General features: G+C 41.5%; 1 protein-coding gene and 1 long non-coding RNA gene across 2 annotated transcripts in view; both read left to right on the plus strand.

The window, feature by feature from the left end:
- The window catches only part of LOC144653260 (histone lysine acetyltransferase CREBBP-like), a 29,834-nt gene extending 23,836 nt beyond the window's left edge, over window positions 1-5,998 (plus strand). Inside the window, 7 exon segments of the mRNA XM_078513212.1 lie at window positions 17-182; window positions 919-1,092; window positions 1,699-1,866; window positions 2,442-2,711; window positions 3,321-4,321; window positions 4,323-4,971; window positions 4,974-5,998. Coding sequence (XP_078369338.1) covers window positions 17-182; window positions 919-1,092; window positions 1,699-1,866; window positions 2,442-2,711; window positions 3,321-4,321; window positions 4,323-4,971; window positions 4,974-5,558 — 3,013 coding nt within the window. The 3' untranslated portion in view covers window positions 5,559-5,998.
- A 1,862-nt stretch (window positions 5,999-7,860) lies between these two features.
- The window catches only part of LOC144653273 (uncharacterized), a 93,372-nt gene continuing 86,724 nt past the window's right edge, over window positions 7,861-14,508 (plus strand). The window contains exon 1 of the long non-coding RNA XR_013570716.1: window positions 7,861-8,907. This is a non-coding gene — a long non-coding RNA (uncharacterized LOC144653273). The remainder of the gene's footprint in view (window positions 8,908-14,508) is intronic.

Below are 14,508 nucleotides of genomic sequence, written 5' to 3' on the forward strand. Positions count from 1 at the left end.
AGTCAATTGTTTTCAGGTATCAAATTGCTCATATATGGGCGTGTCCTCCGAGTGAAGGAGATGACTACATCTTTCACTGTCACCCTGTGGAACAGAAGATCCCCAAACACAAGCGACTGGTTGATTGGTACAAGAAGATGCTTGACAAGGCCGTCAGAGACCGTGTTGTCATTGAATACAAGGTGAATAACTCACACAAGAAGTTTTGGTATAGATCATTTTCAACGTCACACAATAAAAATATAACTATTCAGTGAATGAGGTCAAGAAAATGGGATATTATAGGAAATAAGTAAAGAGGTCTGTGCGTTATCCCAAACTTTAGATATTCGTCAAAATGTTTTGCACAAATTTACAGAGCCCAGTAGGAGCCACCACAAGAATGTTGATCGAAATACGTTTTTAGGTTAAAAACGCATAATAAAGCAACATTTAGTGAGTCAGTACTGTCATCCGTCAGAGGGGGGCTTATACCCGGGGGGGGGGGGGGGCTTATAACCGGATGTATTTTTTTGTTTCCAGGTAGATGGGCCTATAACTGGGAGGGCTTATAAGCGGGGAGGCTTATAACCGGAATGTTACGGTATTTTGGTTCCATGAGAATCTAAAGAATGTTCTGTTTATAGGGTGCATTATTCCAGATTCCACATTGTGCCTTGACTGCAAAGTACAAATTTGCATTACGTGAAATGTCAAAGCCCCATCCCTTTTATATCAGAACTTGTTCTTCACCGGCATTTTGTTTTAAAATGCCAGTGAATTATCATTAACGTTATAAATTTATACCTGCTGCTAATCTTAGCAAGGAACTGCGTAACAAACAAAATATGTTTGCTCTGGTTGTGACTGTGAACAGTGTCTTTGACTTTAAACTGCATCAAGTGACCTTCATTTAAACTTGCTGTTTTGCCATTGTAGGACATCTTGAAGCAGGCCAATGACGATGGTTTGACAACAGCCAAGGAGTTACCCTACTTTGAAGGAGATTTTTGGCCAAACGCTTTAGAAGACAGCATCAAAGAGCTTGACCAAGAAGAGGAGGAGAGGAAAACTGCTTTAGCGGCCGCGGCTGCTGAGACTGCTACCAAAGAGGTACGAGTGAATAGACTATTCCCTATGACACGTCATGCTTTTGTGGTGAGGTCTGATGTCAGTATAAAGTTTCTTTTTGCAATATTCATGCGTTTCTGAAGAAAAGAGGGAATGACAAAAAAAATCATCGACTAGCGGAGTGATGTAACACCAAGTTTTTAAAACTTACAGAAGAGGAAATGTATGCCAGTTTGGAAAGGACAATTTAGAATTCATGCTTGGCATAGTTAACAATTAACGGTGAACATAAAAATCGTTTGCGATGCGTGACACTTGCACTAAGGTAACTTATTGGATGATGTTGTAAAAACAAAATATCAAAAAGTGTCATTAATGGTTGTGAAAACAGACGTTTTGGGTGTATAACCCTTCTTCAGTATAAGAGAAAACCGTTAAACTACCAACGGTTAACGGTTTTCTCTACCACTGAAGAAGGGTTACACTTGCAAAACCTCTGTTTTTACAACAATTTATGACACTTTTTAATATTGTGTTTTTGCAAAATTATCCGTCAAGTTACCTTAATTGCAGTTAACCTTCCTTGCTTTTGTTGTGTGGACTTAGAGTATTTGTAAAAATGTCTGATGAAAATGTCCATTCCTGCAGGGCACGCCGGGCAGTAAGAATAAAGGCAACAACAAGCGAAGTAACAACAAAAAGGGCACAAAGAGTAAAGCTAATAACAGGAAGAACCCAAAGAAGACCAACGGTCCTGTGATGGGCCTGTGCGACTTGTCGCAGAGATTGTACGTTACCATGGAGAAACACAGAGAGGTAACACTTATTCATCTTACTTGTCTTAAAGATTTGAGCGTCAATCGGACTTTGACTTCCCTGTTTCTGTTTATTGAATTGTGCTCTTGCATTTTACCCTTTTTAATCTTTTAAGTGATAAAGAAAACTGAAAATGGTTTGATTATCAGGACCTTTCTTGTTAAAGGAACTACATCACTGCTATAGCTTCCGTTATCGGGGATTTTGTGACATGTCCGGCTGCAACGCGGGCTACACGGATTTTACAACTTTAAAAATGTCGTTTGTAATCTTTCGCAATCTTTCCCTTATCTCAGCCATCCTTGTTTCTTTCTGGTTCGTTAACACGCCTTTGAAACTTGGCTTCCCTAGTAAGCTATTATTTTAAAGGTTCTTTTCTTTTAAAAGTTAACTTTGTTCATCGCAAAAGCATCTTAAATTTAATTTTGACAGCTCTTTTATCAACGCACATTTGGGTATGTTTTTCGCAAAGAAAAAGGTTCTCATGTTGAAAACGTGATATGTGTAGCAAAGTGGCTTGCGTATTTTGGCGTCGTTGGAAAATGATTTATCTTAAAACTCTCCCTTATTCACAGGTATTCTTCGTCATTCGATTGAACGGCCGTAAGACGCCTGAAACGAGCGACCCGGATCCCTTGATGAACTGTGACATCATGGATGGCCGAGACGCTTTCTTGACCCTCGCCCGCGAGAAGCACTACGAATTTTCATCGCTGCGGCGAGCCACGTTCTCCACCATGGCCATGCTGGTAGAGCTTCACAACCAGGGCCAGGATCGGTTTGTCTACAGCTGCAACATTTGCAAGAGACCCGTGGAAACACGATATCACTGCAACGAATGCGAGGTATATAAACAATCATTGGCTAGTTTTGTTGTTAATATAATACATACAGTAAAAACCCACAAGTAAGAACCTAATTTTTAAGAACCTGTTAGGCTAAAATTTGCCTTCAGACACCCCTTAGAACCCTGAACCTAAAGTTTGGAAAACGGTTTTCATTTTCAAAAATCGATTAAAAATGTTTACTTTTAGGGAAATAAGATAAGTCGACATTCTGGATCCTCTTTGGAGACACCTTGGAGCCGTCATCGTCTTGTCTTCGTTAGTTACAAAATTCAGTCAAGGTCCATCTGAGAAAAAGACAAAGTACCAAGCCTGTTTGTATACAAAAAAAAGAAAAGTTAATGAGGTTGCGTGCACTCTTACGTACTGTTTGGAAATCACGTATTAGTATTTGTACTAAAATCTGAGGGTCGCCAAGAACCAGTGCTCGGATTATCAAGAAGTTTGTTAAAATTTGGTTGGTTGTTAATTTGAACGTCTAGCCTGCGAGCTTGCTTTTCGCTCGAAGACTGGACAGGGGACATTTCTATTCTTTCATAGGCTAGTGTAATATATCTGGCAAAAATGTGGCGTCTTTGTAATAACATTGTAATTTGTTTCTCTTCCCAGGACTACGATCTCTGCGTGCCTTGCTACAATGAGAAAGGTCATGAACATACCATGGAGAAGTTAGGTCTCGGCTTAGATGATCTAGATCAACAGCCAGGACAAGAAGGAGAAAAGGAACGGCCTCAGCTCAGTGCACAGGAGGAACGACGATTAAAGATCCAGCGTTGTATACAGAGCTTGGTGCATGCCACCCACTGCCGAGAGATCAACTGCCAGCATTTAAGCTGTGTCAAGATGAAGCGTGTTGTCGAGCACACAAAAACGTGCAAGCGAAAAACTGGCGGAGGCTGTCGTATTTGTCAAGAACTTATCCATCTGTGTTGTTACCATGCAAAGCACTGTCAAGAGAGGGAATGCGTAGTGCCATTCTGCCGGCACATTAAACTCAAGCTCAGACAACAACAAACGCAACAAAGATTTGCCCAGTCTCAAACTCTTCGTCGGCGTATGGCCACAATGGCGCGTCAAGGGATGCAGGCTCCACCTCAGATGCCAAACCAGGCCATGCAGCCAAGCATAGCGGGTCCAGGAGCAATGGGACAGGCTCACCCGGCTTTACAACCACCTCCTCAACAACAGCCCCCACCTTACCAGCAGCCACCAGTTATGCCTCAGAAGCCTGTCATGAGTGGACCTCCTCCACGTGCAGTAGAGGCAGCACAGAAAATTGCCCAGGCTGCTAATATGCAAGCTGTTAGTAGTGTACCAATGGGTATGCCAGGTCGGAACATGCCACATCCTCAACAGGTCTTCCAACAGCAACAGCCTCCGAATATGGCAGCACCTCCTGGTGCGATGGCACCCCCGGCAATAATGAGACAGCAGAATCCTGCTCTTCTGCAGCAGAGCATGGGACAGAACATGGCACAGGGCATGCCTCCACAGACCATGCCTCAAGCCATGCAGCAAACCATGCAACAGCAAATGCAGCCTTCATCTGGAGCGCCAGTCCAACCAAATAATCCAGCTGCATTAGAGTGGTACCAAAAACAACAACAACAAGCAACAGCAACAGCAGCAACAGATGACCCACCCCAATGCTATGATGTCGGGAGGGCAGCAGCAATTTCCTCAAATGCCAGGTGGACAACCAGGACTAGCTTCTGTTGGACCTCAACAAAATCGTGCCAATATGGCTGTACCAGCCTCCTTGCAGCAGTTGTTGTATACGCTTAAGTCTCCAAATAGCCCTCAACAGCAGGCTAAAGTACTAAGTATTCTTAAACAACATCCTCAGCTGATGACAGCATTCATCAAACAAAGACAACAACAACAGCAACAACAACAACAGCAGCAACAACAACAGCAGCAAGGCATGCCTCCAGGAATGCAGCAAACGATGCAACAAGGAATGCCACAAGGCATGCAACAAACCATGCAACCCAATATGCAGCAAAACATGCCTCACATGCAGGCTGGGATGCAGCAACAGGCAATGCAACAGAGTATGGCACAAGGAATGCCGGGTATGCAGCAAGGAATGCAGAATCCCATGCAACAAGGAATGCATCAAGGTATGCCAAACGCCGTGCCTCAGAACATGCAGCATGCGATGCAGAATCCAATGCAACAAATGCCAATTGCTTCACAGGCCAGCGTTAGTCAGCAACAACAGTGGCTGAGACTACTTCAACAACAACAGCAACAACAACAGAACAACAACAACAACAACAACAGCAACAGCAACAACAAAACATGTTCCAACAACCTCAGCTTCCTCCCTCGGCTTCCTTTTCGCAAATGAACGCGATGAGGAGAAGCCAAGTTCAGAATCAAATGAGCAATTCACAAGCGGGAATGATGCATCCGCACAATGGCAAACCACAGGCGTCCTTACCACAACACTTCCAAGCCAAACAAGGGCAATTTCCATCGCATCTGATGTCCCCTCAATCTGCCAACCCCATGTCACCGCAGCAAGTTATACACCCATCTCAGTCACCTCGACCAGTCATGTCTCCACAGCCTCACCCAACGGGAGCATCACCACGCCAACAGCCCACCATGTCCCCACGTCCACAACAAACTACACTAACGTCCCCTCGGCCTACACCCTCGCCGCATCAAGCGTCTACACCCCAAATGGACAGTCAGCTGATGGACAAACCTTTGTTCAGCGCAGCGCGAATGACGCTTCCTCCGCTCCAGACCCCCACTGACCCGGACCTGTCAATTGGTCAGGAAGATTCGCCGCTCACGCCACAAGATCAGTTGACCAAATATGTCGAAAATTTATAATAAAAAAGGAAAAAAACCCGATTGGGGAAAAACAAAAGAGAATTTTAAAGTAAGGAAAGAGAAGAGATGAAATGTACTTTATGGAGTAAACTTTATATGTAGTTTTATCGCCGCGAGAATCAAGATGACGAAATTTTCTACCATTCGTACCATTATTATATAATTAATTTGTATAGCTGTTTAGCTGATAAATATCAGCTTATGAGGGATCGATCCCTCGACAAAAGTCAGAGGAATAACACTCCAAGGAATTTTAGTTTTAGAGTTTTTTTGAACGTCTTCAGTCAAGAGGCACTGTATAAAGCGCACATTCTTACAATGCATATATATTTGTCCAAACGTGCTCGTGTACCAATAAATGTGTGCACTTTTCACAACGTTTGTGTGCTTATTAGCCTTCTTATAATTTGTAAATAAAATTAAAGCCCTTATTTCGAAAAGCCATGGCGACTTGTTTTGATTGCTTGCCGCTTATCGAAGCGAAAACTGTTCTATGAATTCCTCGTCGTACAGAATTAACAATCCTGCAAACAGTTCACAGTTCCCTAGGTTGCCTATCAGTCAAGAAGCTACAGAAAAAAAAATGATGGTAGCATTATTGGTCGAAATGGGACAAAAAGGTTTGAAGAATAAAATGAGAACGATATGATAATATCTGTTGACGAAGTTGATATTGACCGCAATTTTGGTTTTGCCATTTAGACCTGTCTAGATGAGACAGTTACAGTTTGCCATGAGAAAGTTACAAAGAAAGTTGTTTCTGTTTAAAATGCTTAATAGAAGTGCGCCATAAGACTTGTCGAGAGGGGTTAGAGCGACCGTAAATTGTCAAAACTTCAAGGTGGCTGCAAACCCCTTACAACAATGTTTTTAAAGTTTGCAAAAAAGTTTTATCTTGACATGGTTACCACTAATTATATTTCACAGACTCCGTTCGAAATATATGAGAAAACAAATGGTAGGAATTTCCCAGTTAGTGCTTCAAACCACTTTTTAACGCTAAAAATATAAAGGGGTACCCCCTTAAAAGCAAAACAAGGGCCTGGGTCTACCCATAAGGCCCTGGTGCCTAGGTCCCGCAGACCCATGATCCTTCACTGGCTTTTTTTTCCTTGTGCTTCAAACCCTACGGTAAGTATTTGCCCTTTATCTTGTATTTTTGCTAATTTTTTACCTTTTCAGGCTATTCCTCTGTGTTTTTGGCACAGTAGGTTTCTTTTTAGCGATATTTTGTCGCTCTTCAGATATATTGCATCGCTGAAGATATCCATTTGGCAACACAAAGTCGCGTAGAAGGACTCGTTGTTGGTCGTCATCTTCCCGCCGAAACTGTTTCGGCGTCTGCCTGAAATACGTGATGAATGGTCCTGCCAAACGACGCAAAGACCTTTCACGTAGAAGACGATGTTACTCTTCAGGAGATTCTTCTCTCGCCCGAGAGTCTTTACGAGCGAATAGATTCGCTGCGAACAAGTTCAGTCTGATGATCTGTCGATTATGGCTAATGACTCGTCAGGATAGAAGTTCAGCGAACCTTTGGCGACCGATAAGTCATTTGGACTTCTGCTGCGCCCGTTCGGGCACCTGTGGAGCCTATTTAGGCACCCATAGAGCCTATTCAGGCACCAATATTGCCTATTCAGGCACCAATAGAGCCCATTGAGGCACCAATAGAGCCTATTCAGGCATCTGTAAAGCCTATTTTAGGCACCCGTCGAGATTAAGGAACAAACCTAGTCTGATAGACATCTAAAGAAGCTGGGAACTTAATGCAGTCTTATAGTGATGGCACTTGTAGAGACCATTTAGAAACAAACAGAGTCTGATAAGACATAACTGACGAAGCTGCAAACTTTGAGTAGTATTTCAGTGATGATAATGGCCTGTTCGACTCACTTCCAAGTCAACCTCCTGGAAACCATTATCCTCTTTACCCAAATTTGTGGATACTAACTTTTGGAAATATATATATATATATATATAAAAAAAAAAAAGGTCAGCTTCGAGCCAAAGTGGCGCATACTGCCGGAGCTTATCCCGGTTTCCTTAGCATTAAGCAGCTAGGAGTATTTCTACTCCCCCCTGGATGGGATGCTAGTCCATCGCAGGGAACCCCCCAGCATTATTTCGCCGGTACCCATTTATACACCTGGGTGGAGAGAGGCACTATGAGAGTTAAGTGTCTTGCCCAAGAACACAACACAGCGCCCCGGCCAGGGCTCGAACCCGGAACGCTCGCTCCGGAGTCCGGCGCGCTAACCATTAGACCACCGCGCCTCCCATATATATATATATAAGCTATATCTTTTTATTATGGAAGATTGGGAACTCCTGAAGTGGATGCACTATCTGCTCCCAAAACTTGATCAGCAATTGTCAAATCAAGTTCCCCTTTGAATGAGATATCCTGTCCAAGAAAGGGACAAGGTTCAATGTTCATTTTTTGCCTTGACTTCTAGAATGCCACTGGCCCCATGTATGGCCTTCACGATTGTATCGAAAATGATTGAGCTCCAACTTATGTGATAATAAAAGTAACCATGCTGCAAGCTTTACCTGCTGGCAGAGCAAATGCTTTTCTGTCTATTTTGAGACATCAGACAGATAAAAGAAACTTAATTTTACCACAGTAAATTTGTTCAAAATTACAACTATGGCTCTTTTTGTGTTCTTTTCACAAAAGCTGCAAACAGAGTGTTTCTTGCAGCCTGAACCAGGTCGTAACCCTTTCAGAGCTACCCTCAAGCTGTCACCAAAAAAGGGAGATGAAAAGATATGGCGCATTATACAGTCAGTACTTTATTACACAAAGTTATATAGTTCCTTTTTTATTGTAGCAAACATCAAGGAGACAGCTTGACTAATTATCAATCCACTTGATATGTGTATTTGCACCGTTCCAAACTTAGTTGCCAGAATTAGCGTTGACGACGGTCAAAAGGTGAAGTCAATTAGACTCGCACAGTACAATTACTCCTAGCGCCTTGCGACTTAAAAATCGCCCCAAAATCGTACCGTGTATTCTCCACATCATTGCGGGTTCTCAGAAATGAGCCTTCGGTTTTTAATATACCATCCCTATACGTCTCCACCTTTACCCACATATCGGGTCAGGAGGCTCTTGTATTATTCCAGCACTTCATAGGTTACCACGAAAAGGATCTTTATGAAAGATTTCCCTTTTCACGACACGATTTTTTTCACGAAAGCTCGTTTTCCTGGTACCAAAAACCTAGGACCCATGTGTCTAGTGATAGACCCGATCAAATGAAGTTCAATATTGTACCGAACCTTTCCAGACGGAAAACATCAGTTGCTTTAAAGCGTCGCTTTTACCAGGAGTTTTTATGTCAAGTACATTTTTTTAGGACTCGTTCATTTCAGTTCTCGTTACGAGTTTTTCAAAATTTAATATGTTCGGGTTCAAGACCCGCCCATTCGTCCTGTGTTTGGCCCTACAGAATTGATTAAGCCTCTTTCAACTTTCTTCAAGGGAAAGTCTATTCAAGTCCTTATAAACCTGGACGATATTCTTCCTTTGACTTCGACAACTAAAGGAAGTCGTCAAAACACTCTGAAGTGGTTCTCCACCAGTCCTTAAGGTTCAGATTCAGACAAACCTACAGAAGCATGTTTTGCCCGTCTTTGACCAAGGCAAAAAGCTTTCTCCCACATAATGTCTTGAACGATATTTAGTTATTTTATCTTTTTAGGAACATACATTCTGTCAACAGTTTAGTTGTTAATTTTCAATTAGACTGCTCCACAAACCGTTATATCGCATTGTGGGCTGGCTAGAAAATTTTTATGTGTGCAGCAGGAATGGACAGTCATATTTTAAAGCTATGCTAGTGTGTGTTGCTTCTACAATAGCAGCCGCCAGTATATTTCTCACACTTACTTTTTGCATTAGATGACCTATTGGTCTTGTGCTTAAACTGCATTCAGCAGATTTTACTGTTATCCCATGTTAATTTAAACCTTGATATGGAGGTTTTTTTCCTCAAGGTAAATGTAACAGCCGTTCTACACTGACATCGAGGTTTTTCCTCTCATTTAAGTTTACATGAAAACTGGCTGTGTTATGATTTTTTAATTGCTCATACAAGTGGCGTTAAAAACTACCATTTGTTTTCTCATATATTTCGATCGGAGTCTGTGAAATATAATGAGAATTATACTAGGGCCGCCAAGCGGCCTGAAGTAATAATTCGGATTATATAAACAGACGAAGTGAGAAATATATGAGGTTCCCACCCTTCACCCTTCCCTGGTGTATTTATAGGGTGTTGCTTTGCCTGTCTATTCCATGGCGTCAAAAAGCCAGTGAAGGATCATGCGTCCGCGGGACCTAGGCACCAGGGCCTTATGGGTAGACCCAGGCCCTTGTTTTGCTTTTAAGGGGGTACCCCTTATATTTTTAGCGTTAAAAAGTGGTTTGAAGCACTAACTGGGAAATTCCTAGCATTTGTTTTCTCATATATTTCTCACTTCGTCTGTTTATATAATCCGAATTATTACTTCAGGCTGCTTGGCGGCCCTAGTATAATTCTCATTAATGAGGAAAATGGGGGACAGCGAGCTTGTTTTTGAGTAAAAAAGCATGTAAAGCTAAAATGAAGGATGTTAATTGGGCCTTCCTTTGAAATTTTGTTAGTCAATGAAAGAGGATAGAGAAATTGAAAACGTACCTGCTAATCAGCTCGACTATCCTTTCCCTTTTAGTTATACATTTCCGTTCGCAAAGCATTTACAGCGAGTACGAACGGACCGGGTAGATTTTGTATATTTTGCCTCCACTACACATCCGGACACACAAGACATTGATTAAATTGGGTGCGTTGGCCAGCCAAGCCATCGTCCCGTTTATTCCATCTCAACATATAATACGTACAAGCTATGAATAAAAGACAAATACGAAGTGCACCAAAGCCGGACACGAAAACCCCTAAAAACCAGCAAGTGGAGAAAACGGGGAACGTGTGGCCCCGACCAAGGCAGTGGCGCAACCCTTAGGGGTTTAGGGTATTCTTATCTAACTACTGTAAACAAATACATTTCCAAATATATGATCTTACAGTGATACAATTATGATAGCAAACCTTAATATTTAAACAAGACGAAGCGTCATTCGAAATATATGATCTTACAGTGATACAATTATAATAGCAGAACTAAATATTTAAACAAAACGAAGCGTTATCCTGCATCCACTGATGACATAGGAAAAACAAATATAACCAAACATTGACCAAAACGTGGCGAAGGCTGACCGTAGAATGTCTCACCTTTCTAACGGCCACCTATTTAAACTCAAATCCCACTATACACTGCGCACCTCAAACCCGCACCCAGCCCTCTGATCCGTGCCGACAAAATAGTAATTTATGCTAATTTAAGATCATCACAAATTACATTTTGTACTTCTCCATTCCATCAAGTTACAAACTTACACCTACATTAAGTGATTTTTAGAAAATCTAAGTTTATTTTCTTCTAGTTATATAAGCCTTTTTTCAACAGTTGGACACAGCTAATTGTCATAAACAAAGCTGGAGCTATATGATTTCGAAGAATAGAAAGAGCATGTTTGAATTAGCCGGTCCCGAAAACAAATATTCAGACCACTGCAGTATAAAATCCCTTGAAAACGACACTTGCCAATGTAACTAAGATGTGAGACAAACATTTGAAATAGGGAAACCCTAAAACGACAGATGGTTTTCCATTAAAACACTGATAGCGATACAGTTCTAAAAAATGCAAGTCTGGGATAGGGTAGGGATTTACGGTGTCTAGTCTGGTGTAGGGTTGAAAACATCAGCTGAACATGGTCTGGTATTGGGCAAGGTCTTCAAATTCCCAACGGCACACCCCACCCAAAAATATACAGGGTGCCCCCCCCCCGGACTTTTCTTTACTGTTGTTACACTTAGATCGCAAAAAAGCACTTAAGATTAGCAATAAGGTAACCCTGCTCAGCTTGTTTAGTGTGTTGTTGCCGAGATTTTTTCGGGGAGAAAAATATAATTTTCGAGGCCATGGCCAGTTTTTGGGAAACCGTATGGTGTTTATAATGATAACGTGAAAGACTGAGGCGAGGGGTTTTGCTAAAAGCAGGCCCGAGGCCGTCAGTCCGCGGTCCACTTCACACCTCTAGGCACGCGGCCCGGCGGCCGAGTGTGGTCTATTTAACAAATAGATTTCATTTTGCCGTGCGTCTGTTCAGTAATAGATCACAGATGACGTCAAAATGTGGTATGAACAGAGAAGTGGCCCACGAGGCGCTAGCCGAGTGGGTCACTGATGTTCATACCACATTTTGACGTCTTCTGTGATCTATTACTGAACAGACGCACGGCAAAATGAAATCTATTTGTTTTATATAATAACACAAGACTTCAGCACACTTCTGTGTGAGCAATGCTGCCGTACCGATGAGCTAAGTTGTTTTGATTTCACTATTAAGTTTTCGTTAACATGAAGCATTGTTAATCCGATTGAATAAACAGAAAAATGGTCAATTGAAAGTCAATGAAAAAACTAACCTTTATTCCGATTTGGAAAGTTGTTCAAATCTGTAAGCATTAACCGAAGCGTTCAACCGCATTTCGTTTGTTTTCCGTGGCGTCGTCCAACTGTACAACATCGGTCAAACTTTCATACAGATTTCGGATAATTTCTCGAATAATTCACTGTCTTCTTCAAGCTTGTTTCGCCCAGTTAAATGCTTCGAAAGGTGAACGATGCTTGGCGTATTGTTTCTCACTGAAGATTTGTAGTTAAGCTGAACTTTTTTGCTTTGTTGTGGCCCCGCAAGTTTGAAAAACTTTGCCGACAACTTTGATTTGGACTATGAAATCTGATCACGCGCGCGAGTCACACCACCGCGTGACGTCATCCATGCGTCTGTACTCTGATAGATCATAAGTAAGAACCAATCAAAATGCGTGTAGAATTCAGGTTATTATATAAATATGTACAGTAGACGATGGTGAGTTTTGGTTTCTTTGCAATTTCAATCATTTCAATCGTCTGTACGCTTGTGCTCGCAGAGAAAAAAAAATTGAGAAACGGGTAAGTTGAAAAGGGAAAAGGAAAAAAAAGAAACAAGCTTTCCAAGTCTGTTCAAACTTCCATTGTTTGAAAACAATCGTCCACTGTGCTATCGTTTTTTTTTTTTTTTAAAAAAATATAAATATAAAAGTAAATATCAAGAATCAAATACCGGTAAATATTAAGAATCAAATGTTTTTCTTTGGGCATGATTAAAATTGCGAAAGAAACCAAAAACTCGCCATCGTCCATTGTAAGGGGTATACGAGACCCTTGCTACAGTAGAACCCCGGTTACTCGAACTGGCTGAAGGGAAACGAAAAACAGTTCCGAGTTAGCGGGGTTTCGAGTTATCGGGATCGATTGAATATTTAATTTGCCAAGTTAATGAAAGATAGTTTACTGAGTTTTCAGCACTTCAGTATACACTACAGTGCAAATTTTAACTTATCTTGTCAGGTACTCTAACACGACCATACATTCTCCTGATAAGAGTGGAAAATGGCTGTCAAATACGTGATCAGTTCGTTGCTCTAATCAATGGGCAACTGTGGCGAGTTGCAAGGACCGGAATTCGAGTTATCGGGGTAAATTTGACCCAAATTTGAAAATTTTGTTCAAGGGAAATTAAATTTAGTTAGAGTTAGCGGGGTTTTCGAGTTATCCGAGTTCGAGTAAACCGAGTAAAAATGACTGAAAAGTGGGGGTCAAATCCAAGGGAAATGAAAGTTTGTTCGAGTTAGCGGGGCTGTTTGAGTTATCAGAGTTCGAGTAACTGGGGTTCTACTGTAGTTAAAATTCGAGACCGAGAGTTAACGGTTAAAAAAAGTTTCGAGCCCGAGACCGACATAAGAGTTTTTCTTTAATAGCTAACCTTCAACTCAAAGCACATCAACCCTATTTTCCAAGACCCGGAATGGACCGAATAAATCAATCGAACTCATCATTTTGCACATGTTGCATTTTCTTCGCTTATCATGACCAAGTCGTTTCACTCTAAACTCACTTGACGTGTCCTTCATCGTAGATGGGCTGAAAATAATTATAAGGTAAGCAAAAAGTTTTTAACTTCAGTAACAGCTCAGCTTCTACTGGACGTTCCCTCATACTAATATCAAACGCTAGCAAAATTCTGAGACTCCTAGACGGAGATTTTGACTTTAAGAATTCGAGATTCCGAGACCCTTTTAATAAAAAAAAATACGAGATTTCGAGACCTTGTTTTAATAAGTCGAGATTTCGAGTTTCAGCTGAAAATTGGCGAGACTCAGGCTAATTCATGTGACCATTACGTTCAATGAAGGAGAACGCATTCCTAATTTCGTGTGGTGTCCTGTACACATACTAGGTGTCCTGCGCATACGTATAGGTGTATGCGTTTTTTCTATCTCTGACGCATTTTACATTTTAAATTATCGTTTGTCCTACGTATACCAGTCGAGCAAAAGTGCCTCGCTTTCATGTTATCGACCTCGATCTAATATGCATACACACGTGGAGTTACCGCACACGACATCACACGTACCGTATTTACTCGAATAAGCGCCGCCCCCGAATAAGCCCTTCAATAAGCGCCGCATTTGGGACAAAAAGTTAATAAGCGCCGCAGTCCCGATGCGGTGCTTATTTGATGAATTCCGTTTAACTAAAAATAGCACTACAAAACAACTCTGAAACAAACTTGCGCATTTTTTCCCATCAAAAACGATGTTTTGCAGTTCAAAGTAATTGTTTTACCGCTCGCCCATTAGTTTTTCTACATTCTTATAATACGTAGTCCTGTAAATGTTGTGAAGGTATAAAAATTTGCCAGGACAGCTTGCGCCACTTCTCTCTTCAGCAAGAGACCAATACTGACAATAAAAAGACGCTATTTTCAATTACCGTAAAAGAT

Source organism: Oculina patagonica, chromosome 5 (genome assembly GCF_052425735.1).
Source record: "Oculina patagonica isolate OP01 chromosome 5, crgOcupat, whole genome shotgun sequence".
Taxonomy (NCBI): Eukaryota; Metazoa; Cnidaria; class Anthozoa; order Scleractinia; family Oculinidae; genus Oculina; species Oculina patagonica.